General features: G+C 57.1%; 4 protein-coding genes across 4 annotated transcripts; 2 read left to right on the top strand and 2 right to left on the bottom strand.

Annotated features, from left to right (window-relative positions):
* Positions 1 to 204: 204 nt before the first annotated feature.
* Positions 205 to 1783, top strand: HRG_01083 (Alcohol acetyltransferase; the record flags this gene model as incomplete). Its single annotated transcript, XM_044859554.1, has 3 exons — positions 205 to 254; positions 315 to 857; positions 961 to 1783. 3 exons carry the CDS (start codon positions 205 to 207, stop codon positions 1781 to 1783), a joined length of 1416 nt encoding a protein of 471 aa, XP_044725954.1.
* Positions 1784 to 2267: 484 nt separating this feature from the next.
* On the bottom strand, positions 2268 to 5458 carry HRG_01082 (calcium-dependent channel, putative phosphate domain-containing protein; the record flags this gene model as incomplete). The annotated part of the gene is made up of 3 exons (XM_044859553.1): positions 2268 to 4670; positions 4754 to 5308; positions 5360 to 5458. 3 exons carry the CDS (start codon positions 5456 to 5458, stop codon positions 2268 to 2270), a joined length of 3057 nt encoding a protein of 1018 aa, XP_044725953.1.
* A 2868-nt stretch (positions 5459 to 8326) lies between these two features.
* On the bottom strand, positions 8327 to 9389 carry HRG_01081 (uncharacterized protein; the record flags this gene model as incomplete). The annotated part of the gene is made up of 2 exons (XM_044859552.1): positions 8327 to 9162; positions 9356 to 9389. The coding sequence occupies 2 exons, from the start codon at positions 9387 to 9389 to the stop codon at positions 8327 to 8329; spliced, it is 870 nt and encodes a 289-aa protein (XP_044725952.1).
* Positions 9390 to 16735: 7346 nt separating this feature from the next.
* HRG_01080 (reverse transcriptase (RNA-dependent DNA polymerase) domain-containing protein) lies at positions 16736 to 17524 on the top strand (the record flags this gene model as incomplete). Its single annotated transcript, XM_044859551.1, has 2 exons — positions 16736 to 17026; positions 17078 to 17524. The coding sequence occupies 2 exons, from the start codon at positions 16736 to 16738 to the stop codon at positions 17522 to 17524; spliced, it is 738 nt and encodes a 245-aa protein (XP_044725951.1).
* Positions 17525 to 20157: the final 2633 nt, after the last annotated feature.

The following is a 20157-nucleotide window of genomic DNA, read 5'->3' as shown; positions in this document are numbered from 1 at the left end:
AAAGAGGTCTCCAGAGAATAGAGCACCGCTTGCGGTATCTCGTGCACTTGCTATTTCGTACGGAGTTCTCCGTAAAGTGGGTGCGGTGAACATCTAGCTTAACATCCAGCCTGCGCCCTCCCTCCGCATCACCACAGGCCTCCTCCCTCACGAAACGCCAACCTCAATCCCGCACCCCAAGCCCTCACAGCAGCCGTCGTCACCATGGACCCTCCGTCCGCACCACAAACCCCCCTCCGTCCCCTCTCCAACATGTAAGTCACTGCAGCCCCTCACTCGACCCCCTCAGTTCTTGCTGAGCTCGCCGCTGCCAGGGAACTCTTCTCCTGCTCGCGCCACCACCTCGGCATCTACCGCTGCGTCGCCATAACCTGCCGCTACACCCACTCCGCTGCCTCTTCCCCATCTCCTCCTGCCCTCCTCGACGCCTCCGTCCTCTACCCCGCCCTCGCCACTCTCGTCTCCGCCCAGCCCATGCTCCGCGTCGGCATCCTCGGCCAAGACCGCCCCCGCCCGCGCGCCCGCTTCTCCCACCTCGCCCGCCTCGACCTGCGCGCCCACGTCTCCTTTGACACCCTGCCCGCCGGAGCCGACTACGAGGGCCAGCTCGCCCGCCGCCAGGGCTGGCTGCACGACCAGCTCTGGCCCGACGTCGAGGTCTGCGCCCCCTGGCGCCTCGTCGTCCTCCGGCCCGGCCCCGGCCCCGGCCCCGGCCCCGGCTCCGACTCCGACTCCGATCCGCCGCCGTTCTACGACGTCATCTTCGCCTTTCACCACTCGCTGATGGACGGCTCCAGCGGCAAGGCTTTTCACGAGCACCTCCTCGCCGCCCTCAACAACCCATCCCTCTCCTCCTCGTCATCCCCCTCCTCCTCGTCATCCCCCTCCCTACCTGCTCTCCTTCCCCTCCCCACCCACGCTCCCCGAGGCCCAGGAAGACGTCGTCGGCTTCACAAACAGCCTCCCCTTCCTCCTCGGCGCCGTCTGGTCCGAGCACGCGCCCCAGTTCCTCCGCCCCGCCGCCCCCTGGCACGGCAAGGCCATCGACTTCTCCATCCCCCACCGCACGCGCACCCTCGCCATCGACATGGCCCCGGACGTCGTCGCCGCCCTCGTCGCCGCATGCCGCGCCCAGGGCACCTCGCTCACCGGCCTCGTCCACGCCCTCGTCCTCGCCTCCTTTGCCCTGCGCCTTTGCCCCGACGCCTCGTGCTTCGCCGCCAGCACCCCCATCAACCTGCGTCCCTACCTCGACCCCGACACGTCGGACCCTTCTCTCCGCCCCCTCCTCCGCTCCCTCGTCACCGGCCACTCCCACCACTTCCCCCCCTGGGCCGTCGCCGCCCTCCGCGAGCCCGACGCCTCCCTCGACGGTGCCATCTGGTCCGCCGCGCGCCACATCAAGCGCGAGCTCGCCCAACGCCTCGCCACCCTGCCCGCCGACGACCCCGCCGGCCTCCTGGGCTACATCGGCGACTGGTTTGCCTTCTGGCGCGCCAAGGACGGCAGGCCGCGCGCCGAGTCGTGGGAGGTGAGCAACATCGGCGTCTTGTCCGGCGGCGGCGCTGCCTGGTCCATCGAGCGCGTCTTCTTCACAAACGGCGCCATGGTCGCCGGTCCTCCCCTCGGCGTCAACATGGCCACGGCCGCTCCCGCCGGCACCCTCACCGCCAGCCTTTCCTGGCAGGACACCGTCATCCCCGACGGCTTCGCTGAGCAGCTCGCCGCCGACCTGGCGTCGCTCACCCGACACTTCCACGAGACGGGCAAGTTTTCCTTCTAAGGCCGCTACAATACTCGAGCGCAGCATAGATTCCAGCATACCAGCTGCATCACCCTCTGGCTGCCACGCAAGCCATGGGCAAGGCGACTTCGACTCCCTCGGTTGGTTGGTACGCTCGCCAGGCACGCCACGACTATACAGCTCCATCACGCATGTGGAACAAGCACGGCTAAGGCCTAGAGGTAGATAATGTATCATAAGACATGGGGACGCACCTTGCTCTGCTCCATGCCCCCAATGAACATAGTGTAAAGTTATATACATGGGCATTAAAGGGTTGGCGGCATCCCGCCCTCGCCGTCTCGCAGCGACCTCTAGTCTTTTTCTTGTACCGTCCGGCTCGCGGGCCATCCGTCTATCCCAAACGCGACAAGGAAAAACGCTCCAGCCCAATGTCATGTTCACCGCGGGGGGAGGCATTTTCGACAAACAAAACAGACCCATCCAGCCCCGCGGCTTCATTGCACGTTCCAGCCATCTCGCCTCACCACCCCTCGCCGGGCGGTCGCACCGGCCGATTCCCCCCTCGAAAGTAGCTGTACCGCGTCGGGTCGACGTCTGGGCTCTCCACGTCCTCGTTCTGCGCCAGCCCGCTGTAGCCTCGTGGTCCGCCACCCAGCGCGCCCACCGACGGGCCAGGCCCCACGGGCGGAGAAGTGATGCCCGAGACGAGCCCGGGACTCGAGCGCCCTCGATCCACGGAGCCGTCCCGCGCATAGCTGGGGTGGCTCACGGGCACACCCGCCGCGTGCCTGACGAGGCCCGAGGCGCTGCCGTTGTCCTGCGAATACAGAGGGTGGCGGCCGCGGGCGGACTGGTCGTATCCGGGCGCCGCCGCGGGCCGGCCACCGGAGTAGCTCGTGTCCGACATGCCCGTCATCATGCGACGCGGCGGCACGCCTGGCGAAAAGGGCGTCGACCGCCCGGACAGGGGCGACGCCGGCCGGGACAAGGAGCGGTCGCTAAACTCGTCGACGGAGACGGGGGTGCCGGGCCGCCCGTACATTTCGCCGCCGCCGTGCTGCTCTGTAAACTCGGCCCGGTTCTTGTAGTACTCGAAGTCCATGCGTGACTCGGAGACATACTCGAAGCCGGGCACGTTGTTTGCGCTCTTGCCCGGCCTCCCGCCCTGCATAGCGTCGAGGGCATACATGTCCGAGTATCCGCTGACGCTGACGAGGTCGCCCGCGCCCGCCTCCCTGCCGTCCGTCAAGCGCCCGCGATAGACCGAGGGCAGCAGGTTCTGGGCCTTGGAGTGCACCATGGGCGTGATGAGCGGCTTGTAGAGCGCCGGGTGGCCGAACCGGCTTGACAGCTTCTCGCTGCGGAGCCGGTTCTCCTTTTGCAGCACAGCCTCCTGCATCTTGCCGGGGTTTTGCGTGCTGTAGTAGCGTATCTTGGTGTCAAACGCGCGGCGGCAGTAGACCTTGAATCCGATCATGATAAAGGGCAAGGGGATGACGGCGTAGAACTGCGTAAGGGTTCCCACGCCGCGCACCCAGCACGTCAGCATGACGACGAGATTCGACAGGATGGTAGCCAGGACGAATCGGTTGAAGAGCACGCGCCAGAACAGGCCTCCCGACTCCGTCTTTGTGACGAAGCGGTAGAGGATGAGGTACTTTTTGAGGTACGAGTCGATGCAAAAGTACATGGCCGTGGCCAGGAGCACGAGGGGTTGAATGCCGGCAAAGCAGAGCGTCACGGTCGAGTAGAAGAGAAAGTAGTTGTAGTAGCTGGCGTACTCAAACGGTGGCGGGGCCGTCAGCTCGATGAGCTTGCGCGGCGTCGGGCTCGAGAATTTCTTGAGGAAAAAGGCGTGAACCAGGGGCCAGATCTGGGTGAGGTCGATGGCCGCGCCGAGCTGGCGCTGCAAGAGGTACGTGACCCAAAAGATGCTGTTGTTGCAAAAGGCCAGGAAGATGGCGTCGGCGATCTTGGCCGTCCGGATGGCGTCCCAGGCGTTCTTACCCTCGCTGGTGTTCTGGACGACGGCGGAGACAAAGGTCCATATGGTGCTGAAGAAGGAAAAGACGATGAGATTGTTGAAGATGAAGAAGGAGTACATCTTGGCCATGACGTGCCTCTCGCGCCCCGTCTTGGTCTGGTCGCCCGCCTGGATGGAGAGCCGGCGGAAGATGATGGGGAGGACGAGGTAGACGAGCGACATGAGCGAGGGCGACAGGATACCCTGGACCATGCCCCAGAAGATTTGATTTGCATCCATGGATCGTCTAAAGGCGGGCCAGACCTTGCCGAGGTTGTTCAGGTTGACGAGGAAGATGGCGATCATGGCGTTGGGGCCGACCCAGAGAAAGGTCAGGATGGCGATCCAGAAGTTGTTGATCCACCTCCGGCGGCTGCGGGTGGCGCTGGACAGGGGCATGTTGCGCCAGATGATGTCGCCGGGCCGGGGCGCCAGCGTGACGGTTGCGCCCTGCGTCTTCTTCTTCTTCTTGCCGCAGGCATGGGCGATGCTGTGGGTCTCTGCAATGTCCGTGTAGCTGGCGAAGCCGTAGGGCATGGTGCCCCGTTTGTCGACGGAGGCGCGGACCTCCTTGATCTCGACCTCGAGGTCGCGGATGCGCTGCGTGTAGTACTCGATGGCGTCAAGCTTCTGGCCCTTGGGGTACGTGTCGACGGCGCGGTCCTTCTTGGATGGCTTGCACTGGGGGCGCGCGGGCGGAAGCTTGTCGGGGTTCCTGAGGTACTTTGCCAGGATCTTTTCGAGCTTGCGGACGGCATGGCTGTGCTCGTCGATGAGGTCGGGGAGGTCCTTGACGTTGCGGGCGACGGCGGTGCGGGCAAAGGACGAGTTGGGCACAACCTGATCGATGATGCGGGCGATGCCTTCGTCGGAGCGGCTTTGCTTGGGGAGGTCGTAGAGCTGTTGCGAGCGAGACATTAGCCCAGGCCCCCGATCGTTGCATCCATGTCCAACGCGGGAGGAGAGAGAGAACCATGGCTCACCATCAGAGTCCGCGAGTGCAGGCTGTTTTGGTACTCTTCGCTTTCAAAGTATTGCCTCCGCAGCTGCAGGACCTTTGTGTAGTTGAACCACAAAAAGACCATGATGACGACGTTGAAGATCCAGGCAACGACGACCTGAGCCCACTGGGCTTCGCCGTAGACGTCGCGGGGCGTGATTTGAATGGTCCAGTCGGTGGGTGGGCCGTCGCCGTACTTCTTGACCGACTTTATCAGGTTGACGGGGAGCAGGATGCCGATGCCGATGAGGGCGAGGACGAGGAACATGTTGCGGCACATGCGGATGAACCGCAGGAAGATGGTGGCGTCCATGCCAATCTGCTGCATCAGGGCCGCCTCGTTGGTCTTTGCCAGGGGCGTGACCCAGGACCAGGGCTTCTTGCCGATGGGGGGCGGGGCATGCTTCTCGTCGGCGTGCTTGAGCTTGGGGGCGTAGATGGCCTGGTTGTAGGGTCGCACAAAGGAGAAGCATATGGCGATGAAGGCGGTGAAGCCGAGCGAGATGCCCAGGGCGGAGAACAAGGAGGCGGCGGCGAGCTGGAGGCCCTGATGTTAGCCTGCGTCTCGAGTCCGTGGCGAGCGACTTACTTGACCCTGGAAGGGGTCTTTGAGCAGCTTGAGCAGCTCTTGGCCGGCATCGTCCTCGCGAGGAGCAAGCCGGCGCAGCACCGAGTTGGGCAGGTCCATGGCGTCAAGGACGAGGCCGCCGGACCGGCACGATTCCAGCCGCGGCCTGGCAGACCGTCGCACGGGAGCAGCTGTCCCGGCGCTGAAGGATTGCGCAGATTATCGGATCCTCCAAGTCGCAATGGTCGAATGACGGCTATTTTTCCTCGTCTGTCGTCGGGATCGACACGGGGGGACAAGAGAAAGGGGGCGATTCGCAGAGGCGCACTGTCGACGGCCGACGCGTCGATCAGTGTCTTAAAAAACAGGAGGCGATGGCGTCGTCGGGCGGGAAGGTGGTTGTCGAGCGAGAGACCAGGGGAGAGCGGGAGGAGAAATCGGTCGTCAAAGGCCAGTGAACGCCTGTGCGGCCCTCGGTCCGTGCCACTTGCGCCGGCTATGATGCGGTCTTGACGATGCAGTTGAGAAAATAAAGAAAGGAAGAAGAGAGGCGATGAGCGACAAACGAGGGACGTTTGGGGGGACGCAAAGAAAGACGAGGCGCCGCGAGAGGAGACGAGAGGGCAAGGAAAAGAGAGGTCGAGGCAAGCCTGTTGAAGCGGCGGCGAGAAAACGAGAAGGGGGGAGAGGAGAACAAAGGACTCGGAGCAGGGAATCTGGGATGAATGATGGGCGGATTAAGGATGATCATGCACGGATGGATTGTTTGGGGCAGCGCGACGAGGCTCACTCAAGGTACCCCGCAGGTCTCTCGTGTACGGCGAGGACAGCGACGGGCGCGCGGCGGCGGTACCCGGGACATGCGCACGCCATTCCCAAGGGCAGACGGCAGGCATGGGCGAGGTACCGGGGCTGGGCCAGATACGGGAGAGTAGTGTAGGATGTGGTACACATTTCGATCGCGTCGCCCAAGTGGTACTCGCGAGTACAAGGAAGCACCTCCGAGAGGCTCGTTTTCTGGGGAGACGGGGCATCCAGCCGGGCTGCCAGTGGTCGCCTGCGCTGTCAATGTGCTGAACTAGCACGCTGTGCTAGAGGCGCTAAGCAGTCGGTGGTTCCCGCATCACGAGGATCTGGCGACGGTTGCCAACGCTCGACGCCCGCGTTGCTTTCTGTTGAGGCCGGGCAAACTCTCAAGTCCATCTTCCTCATACATACTTTGTTCAGACACCCCGTATGGCCCATGCTTTTGTCCTCGTTTGATAGTGCCCGCGCGGAAGAACCCTGTTTCATGCCAGCATGCCAGCCAGCCGTGGGACCCGTGGATACCTCGCATAGTTACCGCTAAACCCGGGAAAGGGAATTATGTCAAGGCTGGTATTCAGGTATTCTGTAGAAGTGAAATCATGCTCATGTAGAAACATGGAGCTTCTTGACCTTGGAAGCCGTCGCTCTCGCTCTTCTATTTGTTTGTGTTGATATGGCAGCGATTACTTTAAAGTGCCGCACGAGTCGCATGAGGTTTGTAGGCGGTCGGCCGTAGCAGCCACTAGCGCCTGGCTCTGCCCCGAGTCCCCTGCGGCTGCGGGGCCCGTTCAGGCCCTGTAGGGAGGGACCTGAACACCCTGAAAGTCGCGGCAGGGCAGGCCGATTACTGAGCCTTAAGGTACCGGTATTTAGTTCAAGGCCGCCTCTATCCGTACATGTACCGTCCTTGGATCCTCCCGACACTCACCTCTCTCTCTATATGGTTTTGGATCTGCGGATATAATGTTACTTGCTCTAATAGAGACGTGTAGCCGGTGTAATAATCTACTCTACCTACCACTTACTAGTACCCAAGTAGGCATCTCTTCCTGACCGGTACCTGCCGGCTCTTGGGAGTGCCCTCTATTTTTAGCCCAGGCTCGCTCCCCAACCAAGCCTGCCCCGACTTAGCGTCACTTTTCCTGCTCCCCGGTTCATGTATTTACCGCTTACCTTTCTTTACCAGCTCAATGCCAACAAACAACCAGTGCTGGGGGTTGCTAGGGGTGCCCGCCGTCTTGTGACCAATCTTCAGCACCCATCGACGGCCATCACGGAGACAACAGCAGGACGCAATATCTACGGTATTGTCTTGGCAAGGAACTTTGCCTTGAGCAAGGGAGTCGCTGCACCGCAATCGAGATGCTGCAGGTCCCTGGCAAGATGAGTGGTGAGCTCATATTAGTAGGTTATCTGGTGCATGGTAGACAACAGTCCCGGCTGCATTCCTAAACCAGAAGACGCAATTCATGCCATCCAATCCTTTCACGCATGGCGTGTCAAAGGCATGTGCGAATGCTTACTAGGCAGCTAGATTGGCCGTGTTCCGATTCGCATCGTATCAAAGACGAACACACAAGACACTATCCATCTCACCAATAGAGCGACCGCTCCCCGCAGAGGCAGCTTGCCTACAGCTGCGCAATAGCAAGCAATACATGGAGCAGAAAACGGGCAGCTTGCAAGTCGACTTCTTGGCACAAAGCTTTGCCTTGACCCAACATACAGTATGTAGCGTTCTATACGCAAACAGGCGCACTTGACGAGGTCAAATTTCCATGCCACCGTTTGGTGCCGGCATGAATGGACCAGACTCGCGCCATTGCATGTGAATACTGCCTTTTCATGGCCATCGCCAGGCTTTATTACTCCTCTCGTGGCCTCTCGCGCCCCACCGACCTCACGGCCTTCTGCTAAAGGCACCAAAGCCAGGACTGACTCTGCGAAAAGAAATTGGAAGGAGAGGGCATATCGATTCGACTCGCAGGGTACTGAAACACGAGACCTAAACTCCTCATGGCACAGACACACATAAACACGCCCTCCTCTGCGTAACAAATCTTCACCTCCCGCAGCGGTAAAAGGCTCCCTTTTCGCCTGAACCACGCCTCGCATTCGCCTATCCATAGTTGCCCCGACAGCGCTTGGTTACCCATGCGTGCGAGTCTTGATCTTGAGTGCCTACGCCTCTGCAGGCCCTTGGCTCCGAGTCTTGCGGGCTGTCCTGCCTACCTGGGGTGCAGCCGTCTTGTCCTTCCTGGGCCGGCCGGGCTTACGCGCCGGTGGTTTTCCATTGACGGCTTTGCCCCCGTTGGTCTCGGCCGAGACGTCGTCGACCTTGGCCTTTTTAGCGGGTGGGGGGCTTTCCATCTCGGCCGTCGGGGGCACGCCCTCCCGGTCTAGGTTGCGCTTGTCTCCCGTCGCGGCCTCCAATGGCGCGGCCGGGGCTACTGGTCCCGACGGTTTGGCAGGCTCCGAGGCCAGGAGCGGCGCGTCGCCCGACATGGCGCGAGTGTTAGCGACCGCAGATGGCGCCGGGGCAGTTGCCGGGACCGTTTCCGTCTCGGGACCGGTGTGCGTGGCGGGCGCGGTCGTTTCAGCAGGGTTATTGCCGTTGGTAACGGCCGCGCCAGATGCGGCGTCGGCGTCGGCCTCTGGGACCGAGGCGGCGGGCGAGGGCTTCGGATCCGTGATGCCGGTGGTCACGAGGGGCTCCTTGGGAGAATCTTTGGCCGCGGCAGGCTCGTCTTGTATCTTCAGCTCGGGCTTGGGGGTTCCGCCAGCGGGTGTCGCCCCGTTGACGGGCGTTTCCGGGACAGACTTGACCTCGACCGGCTTGGGGGTGCCTACTGCGGGCCCAGCGCCGTCGGGGATCTCGGGCTTATCCGCCTCGCTGGGCTGGCCAGGTTTATCCTCGTGGTTTGCCGAGTTTGGGAGGCCGGCGGCAGTGGATGCAGAGCCATCCATGGTCGGAGCCCCAGCTTTCGCCTCAGGGGCAGTAGGCTCGGGCGCGCCCACTAAAAGGATGAGTGTCAGCAAGTCGCGTCCAACTGGTCAAGCTCTAATCGGCACGTCGCGCGCCGGCGCATTGCGCAGAGCCACTTGGCCGGCCGGCGCACACCGGCTAGACGCCCGAAAAGAAAATTCAGGCACGCCAATCGCTGGGAGAGGCATGCTGAGCAGTTCGCGGCGTTCAGCGACAGGCGATACCTTTGTCAATGGCTGGAGCAATTCCGTCGGCCATGGCGATTACTCGTGGTTGGGGGCGCTTGATGACGTAAGAGGGCGAAGGGTGAGCGCAATGCCGGTGGGGGAGACGGCGGATGGCTCAATCGCGCAGCAGACGCAGGCCAGCCCAAGGCAAAGGATACCTTAAGTGATCGCGTCTGGGAGGAGAAACGGACGAGGATCAGGCTTGGTAGAGGCGATGGCAGTCTTTTGCAAGCGTCCAAGAGGGCGCGTGTCAGGCAAACGAAGCAGGAGGGAGTTGCAGGTAGGAGAGAGGGCCTGCCGGTACGAGATGGAGCTGGGCGGGCGCACGAGGGCGAGCGAGGCCACGACGGTTCCACAAGCGGCGCCCATTGGATCGAGCGAGGGTGGGCAGGTCCCTCGCCACGTTGGGCTGGCGGGCGAGGAACATGGTTTCTTGCGTGGATGCTGCGCATACTGTGGTTGTGCGTGACGGGAGCGGCATTTGCTCTGCATTTGGCTCTCCAGCTAGGTTCGTCTTCGGAGGCAGCGACCAGGCCGCACAGTGCGCGTGCGTCTCCAGTCGGCACTCCGGGGCCTGCCATCTCGAGATGGGTGGCTGGAGACGGTGCGGAATCGAAACGATCGAGACGGTGCAGCCCAGGGAGCGTCTCTATTTGCGGGGAAGTTTTGTGCATCTGGGTGGGCCGGGCCGCTGGAGCTCGACGTCGCCAATCAGAGTAAAAGATGGACTGGCTGCGGCTGCAAGCGTGAGGATTGACGATGTCTCAGGATGCGGAAACAGGGGAGGGGCGTGACTGCGCACGTGAAACCGTGTCCGGTTCATTCTCGGCTGCCGTGTCACCGGATGCCACATTCGGGCAGCAGCTCCGTTACAGTCATGGGACCGTGCAAACACCGTGTAGACAGACTTTCACCGGGTGACCAGATGAATCTGGCAGCATCGTGACGTCTGATGCTCAAGCATTGACAACTGCCAACGGATGCAACAACGCTACAGCAGGTCAACCGACACGGAAACTGCTCGTTCCAGCTACGCCTTGACTCGGGATGCAAAGTACTCCTCATCCTTCAACGTCTAGGGGTGATAGACGAAGGTGAAGATTTTGAAGATTTTGAATGAAGGATGAATCAAATGAATTGAATTTTTTGGATCTTGATTCAAAATCTTCAAGCTCCAATTTTCGCGATTCAAGTTGGGTTTGGGCCAATTCAGGCCATTCATGAATGGTTTGAAGGATCCCTAAACGAAGTGAATTTGGTGTGTACCTGAGCGATTGCAAAGATGCCTCAAAACGCCAATAAGTAGTATATAGTTTTAAGTTATAGCCTTCTAAGAAGTCGATAATCCCGAATACTACAAAAATTAACTTACATAAATACTGATCCGCCTGTCCTAGGCAAATCGACTGAAAATAAGCACTTTCAAAGCTCTGCCGAATCCTCAAAATACGTCGGTACAACGCGTTCGAATCCGCCACTGTACACGGCTACACTCTTAGAGCCCCAATCCTCCGAAGCCTCCATTGTATCTAGACAGGGGGTTGATATCGCAGACTTATCGGCTTGGGATGCAGGAGGTTTGGGGGTAGGGGGTTCGGTGGGAGCCTCGGTGGGAGGAAGAGGTTGAGGAGGATTCTCGCCTGAACACAGATTAGCATATACCTACATATATAATGAGGGTATATCCATACATACCATCTTCCAGCTTGCCCGGAATGTGGTCTGGTCTCCAAATAATACTATTGGCAAAGGGCAGGATGTCATACTCCATGGCCGCCTTGATCAACGCCTGATCGATCTTATCTTCCTGAGTATAAGCACTCCGTAAAAGTGTTAGTACTCGCACCGTATCTGCCTTCAAGGCGTGACGGCGGATACCGAATTCGTCTCTACAACCGCTGAAGAGGCGTTCCACGTCAACTTCAGAGCCAGAGACAGAGAGAAGATCACGCGCCGCCGCAGCCAAAAGTGGCCACTCGACCTTGTGTTCTTTCCACCACTTCAGTAGGAAGTCTGGAGACTTTGCAATAGACTCGTCGAACTCTATTCGAGGAGCTGCAAGCCACCGTTCAAGCTCCGAAATAGGGATCGCCGCGCCCGTCTCCGCCTCCCTCGCCTTCTTCATTTGGATGGCTCTCCATTGCGCAATGGAGACTCCTTGAGGACGCTCAGCTGGTCTGGATTGGCTCATAGTTGAGTTTGTGGCATTCAATGCTGCTAGCTCCAGCCACTCCGTTTTGAAATACTTCTTGACTTTAGCCATAATCTCAGAGTATTGATCCGGTATCATCATTTCCAATTGGTGAGTTTTATAACGCGGATCCAGGATGTGAGCTGCGAATAGCATCATTTGATCGTCAAGCTTCTTCATATAAGTAACGTGTTTTGCTTTGCCCTTCGAGAAGGCGTCTCGAATGGACATATCAAGGTCTGTAAAGTCGCCAACTCCTTCGACTACATCATCAAGGAGAGCTTCCAAATCCCAATAGATATCGAGACTTTGTGAGATCGGCGGCATAACTTCGGAGACTTTCAGAGTGTGGTCTTTAAACGGCTTCAGAACCTTCCGCAGTTGATAGAGAGCGACAATCTCTTCTGATAAGGGCAGGAGGCACTTGACTTGCGGGTGAGTATCAACGAACTCAGTATACTCTGCCTCAAGCTCGAGGAATTGGTCAATCATGTCGTAGGCCGAATTCCAGCGAGTGTCGACATCGTAGGTTGGCTTCCGGTAGTGCGTGCGCGGCATGCTTTTGAAGTCTTGCTCCTAGACCCGGATCTCAACATCCAGAGATTGAGGAGGCGGATTTTGGCAATCCACTTCGACTAGAGTCTCCCGGAATGGTGTAGTTGTTGCTTTTATTCTCTTCGTCCCACTTGTCAAGCATCTTCTTGGCTTCCTTCGCTGTGCCTGCTTTGAGATCTTGCAAGACGCCCTCACAAATGAGCGAGGTAATATGAGCTAGACAGCGGATCCAACTCTTCCTGCCGTGAAAGCGCATGCAGGGCCTCCTATTGGGCTCACCTTGTCGTCGAATTTGGTCTTGAGAGAATCGTACAAAGACTGACAGAGCGTGCCGTTATTGCCGGCGTTGTCTCCCGTAATGGCGAGAAGCTTAGGCTTGAGCCTGAGCTCCTCAAGCGTCCTCTCAACTATCTCAGCTAATTGTTTGCCAGTGTGAGATCTTTTGAGCTCAATAAACTCAATAACTTCCTCTCTCCTCAAACTCCGGTGTAATCCAGTGCGCAATAATGGCGAAAATGGGCACCCGATTCGGTGCTGTCCAGATATCAAGGGTGAACGAGATGGTGGCACAATTGTACTCAAGCTCAATCTTCAGCTTCTCCCTGCGTTCGACAAAGTCTGTATATATATGATTGCGTAACGTTATACGACTCCTGTACACACATGTTGTGTTGTGAGCCAAGAACATCTCTTGAAAAGCAGGAGTCTCGACAACAGAGAAGGGTTGTCGGTGTTTTACAAACCACCGGCGGATAGACTCCTTTGCCGTGAGTCTTGCTCTCTGCCTAGGTCGACCGCTCCATGCGTCTGCCTCTGTATAATCTCCTCCACCAATGGCGCGGCCGTATCCATTAATTCGAGCGTGGTGAGATTCCTTCGTAATACCGTGGATTTTTAAATGGTCTCTGTCAGAGGGAGCAGACTGACGGTCTAATCCGCACACGTATAAACTCCGGTGAAAGAGGCAGGTCAGACACAAGGACTTGAGTCAGGTATCGATACAGTAGAGGAACATTGCCCTAATCGGGATACACGGGAATTGGCACTGATTCAGGGCCACCACGGGTCCCAGATTGGTATCTATTCGTATAAATACCCCTCAATGTCGCACAGATAGATAAAAACATGCATCATCGTTTGGACTCAATTGTGCCTGCCCTTATCCTTCCGCCCGCGCTCTCAGCTTGCTGAGAGTTATGAGCCAGTTTGCGGTGCTCTTTATCCTTCGCATTCCTCTACCAACTGTGAGGCTATCACGAATCTCAACGCACCATATATCCTTCACCCTTGGGGTTGACGCGAGGAAGAGAGCAAAATTCAGGGCAACACCCACAACTACGCAGAGTCAACGTGACGCGTGCATCCCTCGCAGGAGGTAAAACACACGATGACACTAGGCCCCAATATCAGAAGGGGAGGTGTACATCACCACACTCAAGGAAAGCCTTGACTGGACCCCATGGATTAGGGTATCAAATCATGGGCTCAAACGCACCACATCTGGGAGTACGTTAACCCAGAAGGGACCGTGGTGCTCGAGGAGCCCCTGAGGCCTAGCTGGGAAGAGCTACTCGAGAAGGTAGGGCAGAGGCCCCCTGAGGAAGCTTTCCCAACGAAGAAAATAAGTATAAGGCAGCAAGGGAAGACTTCAATGAGAAGCTTCAAGATGCCAAGGACCTCTTTAGGTACAAAGAAGACCTTCCAGGATCAATTGGACCGCTTCAAGGCTAGAGAAAAGCCATGATGCAGATCGAGGAGGTGATCAAGAAGTCCATCAGTGAGGGCTCCAGGGCGAGACCTGATACAGCTGACGCCCGGGACAAGATCAAGAACTCAAACAGAAGGTTCTCCCCTCAGCGGAGGAAGAAAGAACCTTATCGATGAAAGGTATCATCAAATCATCAACAAGAAAGGAACCCGGGACTGGAAGGCCTGGGCAGAGCAACTGGACCAAGTCATCCTGGATTCAAGAGACCTAGCGGTCTCGACTATTAATGACACAAAGATTCGTCAGGACTTCCTCAAAGGGACCGAAGAATGGGACCCTAGCTGGCCCATGACGATTAGGCTGCTGGACGCACTCCTGGAGAGAACAGGACTCCCAGCAACCCCTTTGCGCACCCTGATTGCCGACTTTAAAGGGGGTCAACAACGCAAACAACGCTCCAAGATCATCTGATCAGAGGACTAGGAATGGCCCAGAGGGTCACACAAGTGCCCGGCATGTAAGCAACACTGGGTCAAAAGGATGAGTGGTGGGAAAGCTGCTGGACCTTTAGAGCGATGTTCCAGAAAGACCCCCGAAGGATGGATTCCCAGGACCACCTTAAGGAGGCCATCAACCAGCACCTTAAGGAGAACCCCTTGGACAAGACCAAAGCCATGGAGTGGAAGCCAAAAGCCAAAGACATCACAGTCCCGCAGAATAACAACAACTCGAGCAAACAGGCTAATACAGTGTCGCACGTGCATAGCACTAATACGAGTGAAGACTCTCTCGAGGACAAGGCCATCTATGATTCAGGGGCTAGCGTACATGTCTTTAACGACCTACGATGGTTCGATGAGGATACCTTCACCTGGGGATCGTCAGAAGAAGTCCGGGCAGGAGAAAACTCCTCCAAGTCAAGGGGTAGGCATGGCCGTTATCCCAGTGAAAAACAGGATCAATTTGAAGCTTGAGAGCAGCTACTACATCCCAGAGATGCCAACAAGTGTGTTCTCAGCTCGTCAGGGATTGTTGCGAAGATCTATTGGAACCAGGTTAACGGCACACTCTACCATGAGCCCACAGGGCGCACTCTGGTCAGTCTGCAAGAAATTGAAGACCAATACGTTATTGCAAGCCTCTCAAAGCGGCCCCAACACAGCGTCTTTGTCACAAGCAGGGCTCCTAAGCCACCAATGGGTGGGCAAGCAGACCTTTGGCACAGACGGCTAGGACATCCGGGGCCAGAACCCCTTAGCCACCTAACCAAGATGGGGGGACCGGCCACGTGTGAATGCGAGGTCTGCGCAACAGGCAAGGCAAAGAGGCAGGTCTCCCGTGAGAGCCCACTTTACGACCCAGAGGGCCGGAGCTCAATTTAGCTTCGACTTACACCCAGGCCCGGTGGCCGGATTCGGGGGTGAAAAGTACTTTGCGCTCTTCACATGCATAACGACCAGGATGAGGTTTTATTACGCGTTGAAGAGCAAAACCGAGGTCGAGATGCCTTCAAGAAGCTAACATCAATGCTAGAAACTCAGTACGGGATAAAACTGATCAACCTGGCTTCTGACGGAGAAAAAGCCCTTCTAACAAAGGAGCTAGTCAAATTCATCGAAGGATTGGGCATTCGGGTCTTCCAGTCAGCTCCATCCACGCCCACGCAGAATGGGCATGCAGAAAGGTCGGGGCCGTGGTCAAAGAAAGGGCCCGGCTTATGAACCTGGACTCCCGCATCCCGGAGGAGCTCTGGACCGAGACCTACCGCACAGCAGTGTATTTGCTCAACCGTACGCCACTTAAAGGATCTGATCATAGCTGGAGAAGCCCACACGAACGATGGTGGACCTATATGAGGGACCACAACCCTCTATACGGCCACATCAAGCGAGTCCAGCCGAGCATAAATCACCTGCGTGTCTTCGGCTGTGTGGCCTACCCAATGACAATCACTGCGTTGGAGCATGTAAAGTCACATAAGACGCAGTCCCCGCTTGAGCAGAGAGCTCATATCGGTTACCTGGTGGGCTACAGATCGACCCATCAATATGTCGTGTGGATACCCTCGATCCGCCAGACCAAACTGATGGTCTCGGCGAATGTACAATTTGATGAGTCAACAATGTACGATCCGAAGAGGAAGAAGACGCGGAAGCCTTCCAGGTCTATACATACGATGTTCTTCGTCAAATGGTGGCGATAGACGTCCCTGACGACGAAGACATAGAGGAAGCAGGAGTGCGCAATTACTCCGATGATGAGACAGATGACGGAATGACGCCGTACACCTCGGAGTCAATTGCGGCACCCTCTGCAGACGAGGCGACACAAGAAGCACCGAATTTGAAGACTTCGATGAGGGCTACAACGGACAGTGCCTATATTTCGCCTCCAAGCACTTCAAACAGTAGGGTGGAGGAAGAAACCTCGCCCTCCCCACCAAGCTCTGTCACCACTAGCGTGACCCAGCAGGAGGTCACACACCACGGGAGTCAGGACCCGGAGGTGGAAAACTCAAGCATTATCTCGAGCCCTACGCGGACCGACCCGGAGCCTCAGGTATCATTAGGCACGCCGATCCTAGACGTATTGAATGAGCGATTGAATGAGCCGCCTGTCGATCCGGGGTGGTGCGCTCGAAGAGCCACAATGGTCAGAATTCGAGGAGCTGTCTCTGGGGGTGGGAGAGCCCGACCCCAGAGTCACAATCACAACCTGAAAACGACCCCGCAAGGCGAGGACAAGTCTCAGGGATAAACCCGCCAATGTGCTTGAGGGCAAGAGACAGAGGAAGCCGAAGAAGGCCTTCATCAATAACATCATTGCTAATGCCTCGAAGCACAGGCTTCACGTTGAGGATATGCCTCCTGTGCCAACCTCCTTTAAAGCCGCGATGGCTTCGGAATACGCCTCCCAATGGATAATGGGGATGGGGCGTGAAATTGAGGACCAGATGAAGCTCGAAACGTGGACCAAGGTGGCCAGAAAGATGGTTGAAGAAGCCGGCCACTTCATAATCCCGTTGCGATGGGTATATGCATATAAACTGGATGAGCAGGGCTACGTCACTCGCTTTAAAGCCCGACTTGTGGTCCGTGGAGACCAGCAGCCGGAAGACAACGAGGACACATACGCGGCCACACTACGAGCAAGAACCTTCAGAGTGTTAATGGCCCTCTGCTGTCTTGAAGACCTTGAAACAGAACAGTACGATGTGAAAACAGCGTTTCTGTATAATAAGCTCAAGCATGCCATCTATTGTCAGATGCCACCAGGCTACCTTGAGCCTGGGCTATGCTTGAAGCTTCTCAAGGGACTATACGGGCTTCGAATCGCTCCAAGGCTGTGGTTTGAGGCTCTCGGCTTCTTCAAGAAGCTGGGCGCTCAACAACTCGTCGAAGATGCCTGCGTGATGACTTATAAAGGAGTCATCATCTTCTTCTTTGTGGATGACATCGTGATGATGTATCCAAAAGAAAAGAAGGCCGAATGGGAAGAACTTCACGCTGCCATTATGAAGGAATATACCATCAACCACATGGGGGAACTTCGCTGGTTCCTAGGGATTGAAGTCATCAGGGATAGGGCCCAGAAGAAGCTTTGGCTCGCTCAAGCCTCGTATCTCTCGAAGATGGCCAAGAAATTCCACATTGAGGACGATGATCAGATCCTTGGCGTGCCCCAGTGTAAGGGGCTACGCCCCGATGTGTAGATCTGGCATGGCCAGACTAGTCACGTGCGAGCGCCACGGACACGACTCCTAAAGGGAGCGATGTAGACACGTCTCCCCTTTACACTCTTTGTAGCTCAATTTACATCAATTACGCCCAGCACCTGTGCCAACAGTGCTGACCCCGTAACATATTGAGCTACCAGTTAACAAAAGACAGGACAGACAGAAGGACAGACAGCAGGACAGACAGCAGGACAGACAGCAGGACAGACAGCAGGACAGTCAGCAGGACAGTCAGCAGGACAGACAGCAAGACAGGCGATAGGCTAAACGACGAGACGGACGATCGATCGGACGACGAGACGGACGAACAAGATGGAGGACAATAGTAGTTATGCAGGGCACCGCGACCGGCGGCGCAACGAGCCGATGGAGGGAAGGAGCAAGAGCTCTTGCAGATCTTATCTGGGATCGCGGGAGACGAAGAACTGCGGAAGATGTTCACCGGGCTAGGCCTAGCAGCGCCACCGTTGACACCCAGCCCGGGGGTGCTCAGTACCCCGGCGATCTTACCCGTCGAACCGAGGCCGGAAGCAGCCCAGGAAATGGACCGTGGCAAGAAGCGCAAGCCGATGACTTGGCCGAAGTGGAACGGTCAACCCGAGTCCTTCCACTTCTACCTCGACCGTCTGGTATTTAAGTACAATACCGACGAAGAGGAGGGCCTAAACGGCAATAACAACGTCGTGTGGTACGAGATCCTGCAGACCTTGCCGGATCAGATGATGAGGAGAGTCGAGGGTTTTTGGAGGCAAGAGAGCGCGAAGGGCAACCCAGACCCCCGGAAATTCTTCTCGCACCTAGCCCAGACGTTCGGCAGCGTGCAGCAGACAGAGAGGGCGCAGGACAGGCTGCGCACCCTCATTCAACGAGACAGCCAAGAGTTTGGGAAGTTCCTCCTGAATTCGAGGAAACATTGACCAAAGCGGGCGGCGCGAGCTGGGATAATGCTTCCAAGCTCGCATGGCTACGGAACTCGATCTCTCCTGCTCTCCGTGAGCAACTAGTCCCGGTTATCATGCCGAAGGACTACAACGAGTACATCAACGTCTACACCCGATTGCTTGGGCGTTCGAGCACACCGCGAAGTTTAAGGCGTTGCAGAGGAAGCAGGGCTCCCGCGGGCAACGTGACCAAGGGCAGGCATCAGGCATCGGCAACATCCAGGTCGCCGGTAACGACAACACCCCGGCACCGTCAGCAACGTTACCCGCCGAGCAGAACGCACGTGACGCACGCGACCATGACGGCGACGTAATAATGACGGTTACACGCACTCAGGGGCAGGGTCAGAGAGGACGGGCGAACGGCCAGGGGTCAAGTGGAACGAGCAAGACGGTTCGCTTCCAGCCTAGGTCAGGACGGAAGCAACGGGCGAGGTGGGTATCCGAGGACGAACGGAATAAACGCCGTGACGAGGGTCGTTGTCTCCGCTGCGGCGACAACACCCATTTCATTGCCGCTTGCCCCTACTCGCCAGGACAGGACCCTAGCCGGTCGAGGGATGTAAAAGTCCGCACCGCTAGGATCATGCCCTTGCTGGAAGATGATGGTAACGACTCTAGTGAGGAAGAGTCAGGACTTAGCGAGACCCCATCCCTCTCGGGAAATGCGTAGCCTCGAAACAAAGACGGGTCTCGAGGCCAAAGAACGGAGCAGTGGCAAAAGAAGAGAAGTTCTCAGGAAAAATGGAAGTTGGTCCTACAATAATTCGAAGCATTATCAATAGGACCAATCTCTTCTCCTCACTCGTAGACGAGGATGCCAGTGCTACGCCGCGGTTGACGAAGAAGTCGTCGAAAAGTTGGAAGTTCCTATAGTGGAAATAGCACCGCGAGCTATTACAGGAGCATCAGGGGCAATGGAAGGAGCAACGATTAGGGGCCTCGTATGGCTATCAATGGAGGTCAACGGCCACATACAGACGATCTGTGCCTACGTGGTGCCCCGATTGGAATTCCCCCTAATCCTAGGAAAACCCTGGTTATGCCACACAAAGTCGTACTCAGTGCCCCACGAGAAACGACTATGGCATGAACCTACACAAGACTGGGTAGATCACCTCGGGAAGGAGAATATTCTGCGAAAGCCAAGGAGTTCGAAGAAGCAAAGCACGTACTAGCCAGTACCTTTGTGGGTTACTTTGAAAGGATCCGCAAGCAGGAAGGAAGAGAGGCAGCTGCCACGGCGATTTTCGCTATCAGCATGAAGGATATCGAAAGGGCGTTATCACCAAAGAAACCCATGTCAGAAGCAGAGCTACGCCGAACGATACCCCAGCGGTTCCACGATTTACTGCCTCTATTTATGAAGAAGGAAGCTGATAAGCTGAATCCTCATAAGCCAGGCATAGACCACGAAATCAGAATCAAGGAGGACCCGAATGGCCAGCAGTTACCACTACCGTATGGAGCACTATACGGTATGTCACGAGAGGAACTCCTGGTTCTTAAGAAGACTCTACGAGACCTAGTGGATAAAGGATTTATCCGTGCAAGCAGTTCAGAAGCAGCAGCTCCAGTCCTGTTTGTGAGGAAACCAGGTGGCGGGCTGCGATTCTGTTGTGACTACAGAGCGTTGAACGCAATCACTAAGTCGGACCGTTACCCCTT

Source organism: Hirsutella rhossiliensis (assembly GCF_020360975.1).
Source record: "Hirsutella rhossiliensis strain HR02 chromosome Unknown scaffold00001, whole genome shotgun sequence".
NCBI lineage: Eukaryota > Fungi > Ascomycota > Sordariomycetes > Hypocreales > Ophiocordycipitaceae > Hirsutella > Hirsutella rhossiliensis.
Note: the sequence above shows the minus strand (reverse complement) of the source record. Positions and strands in the feature narration are given on the sequence as shown.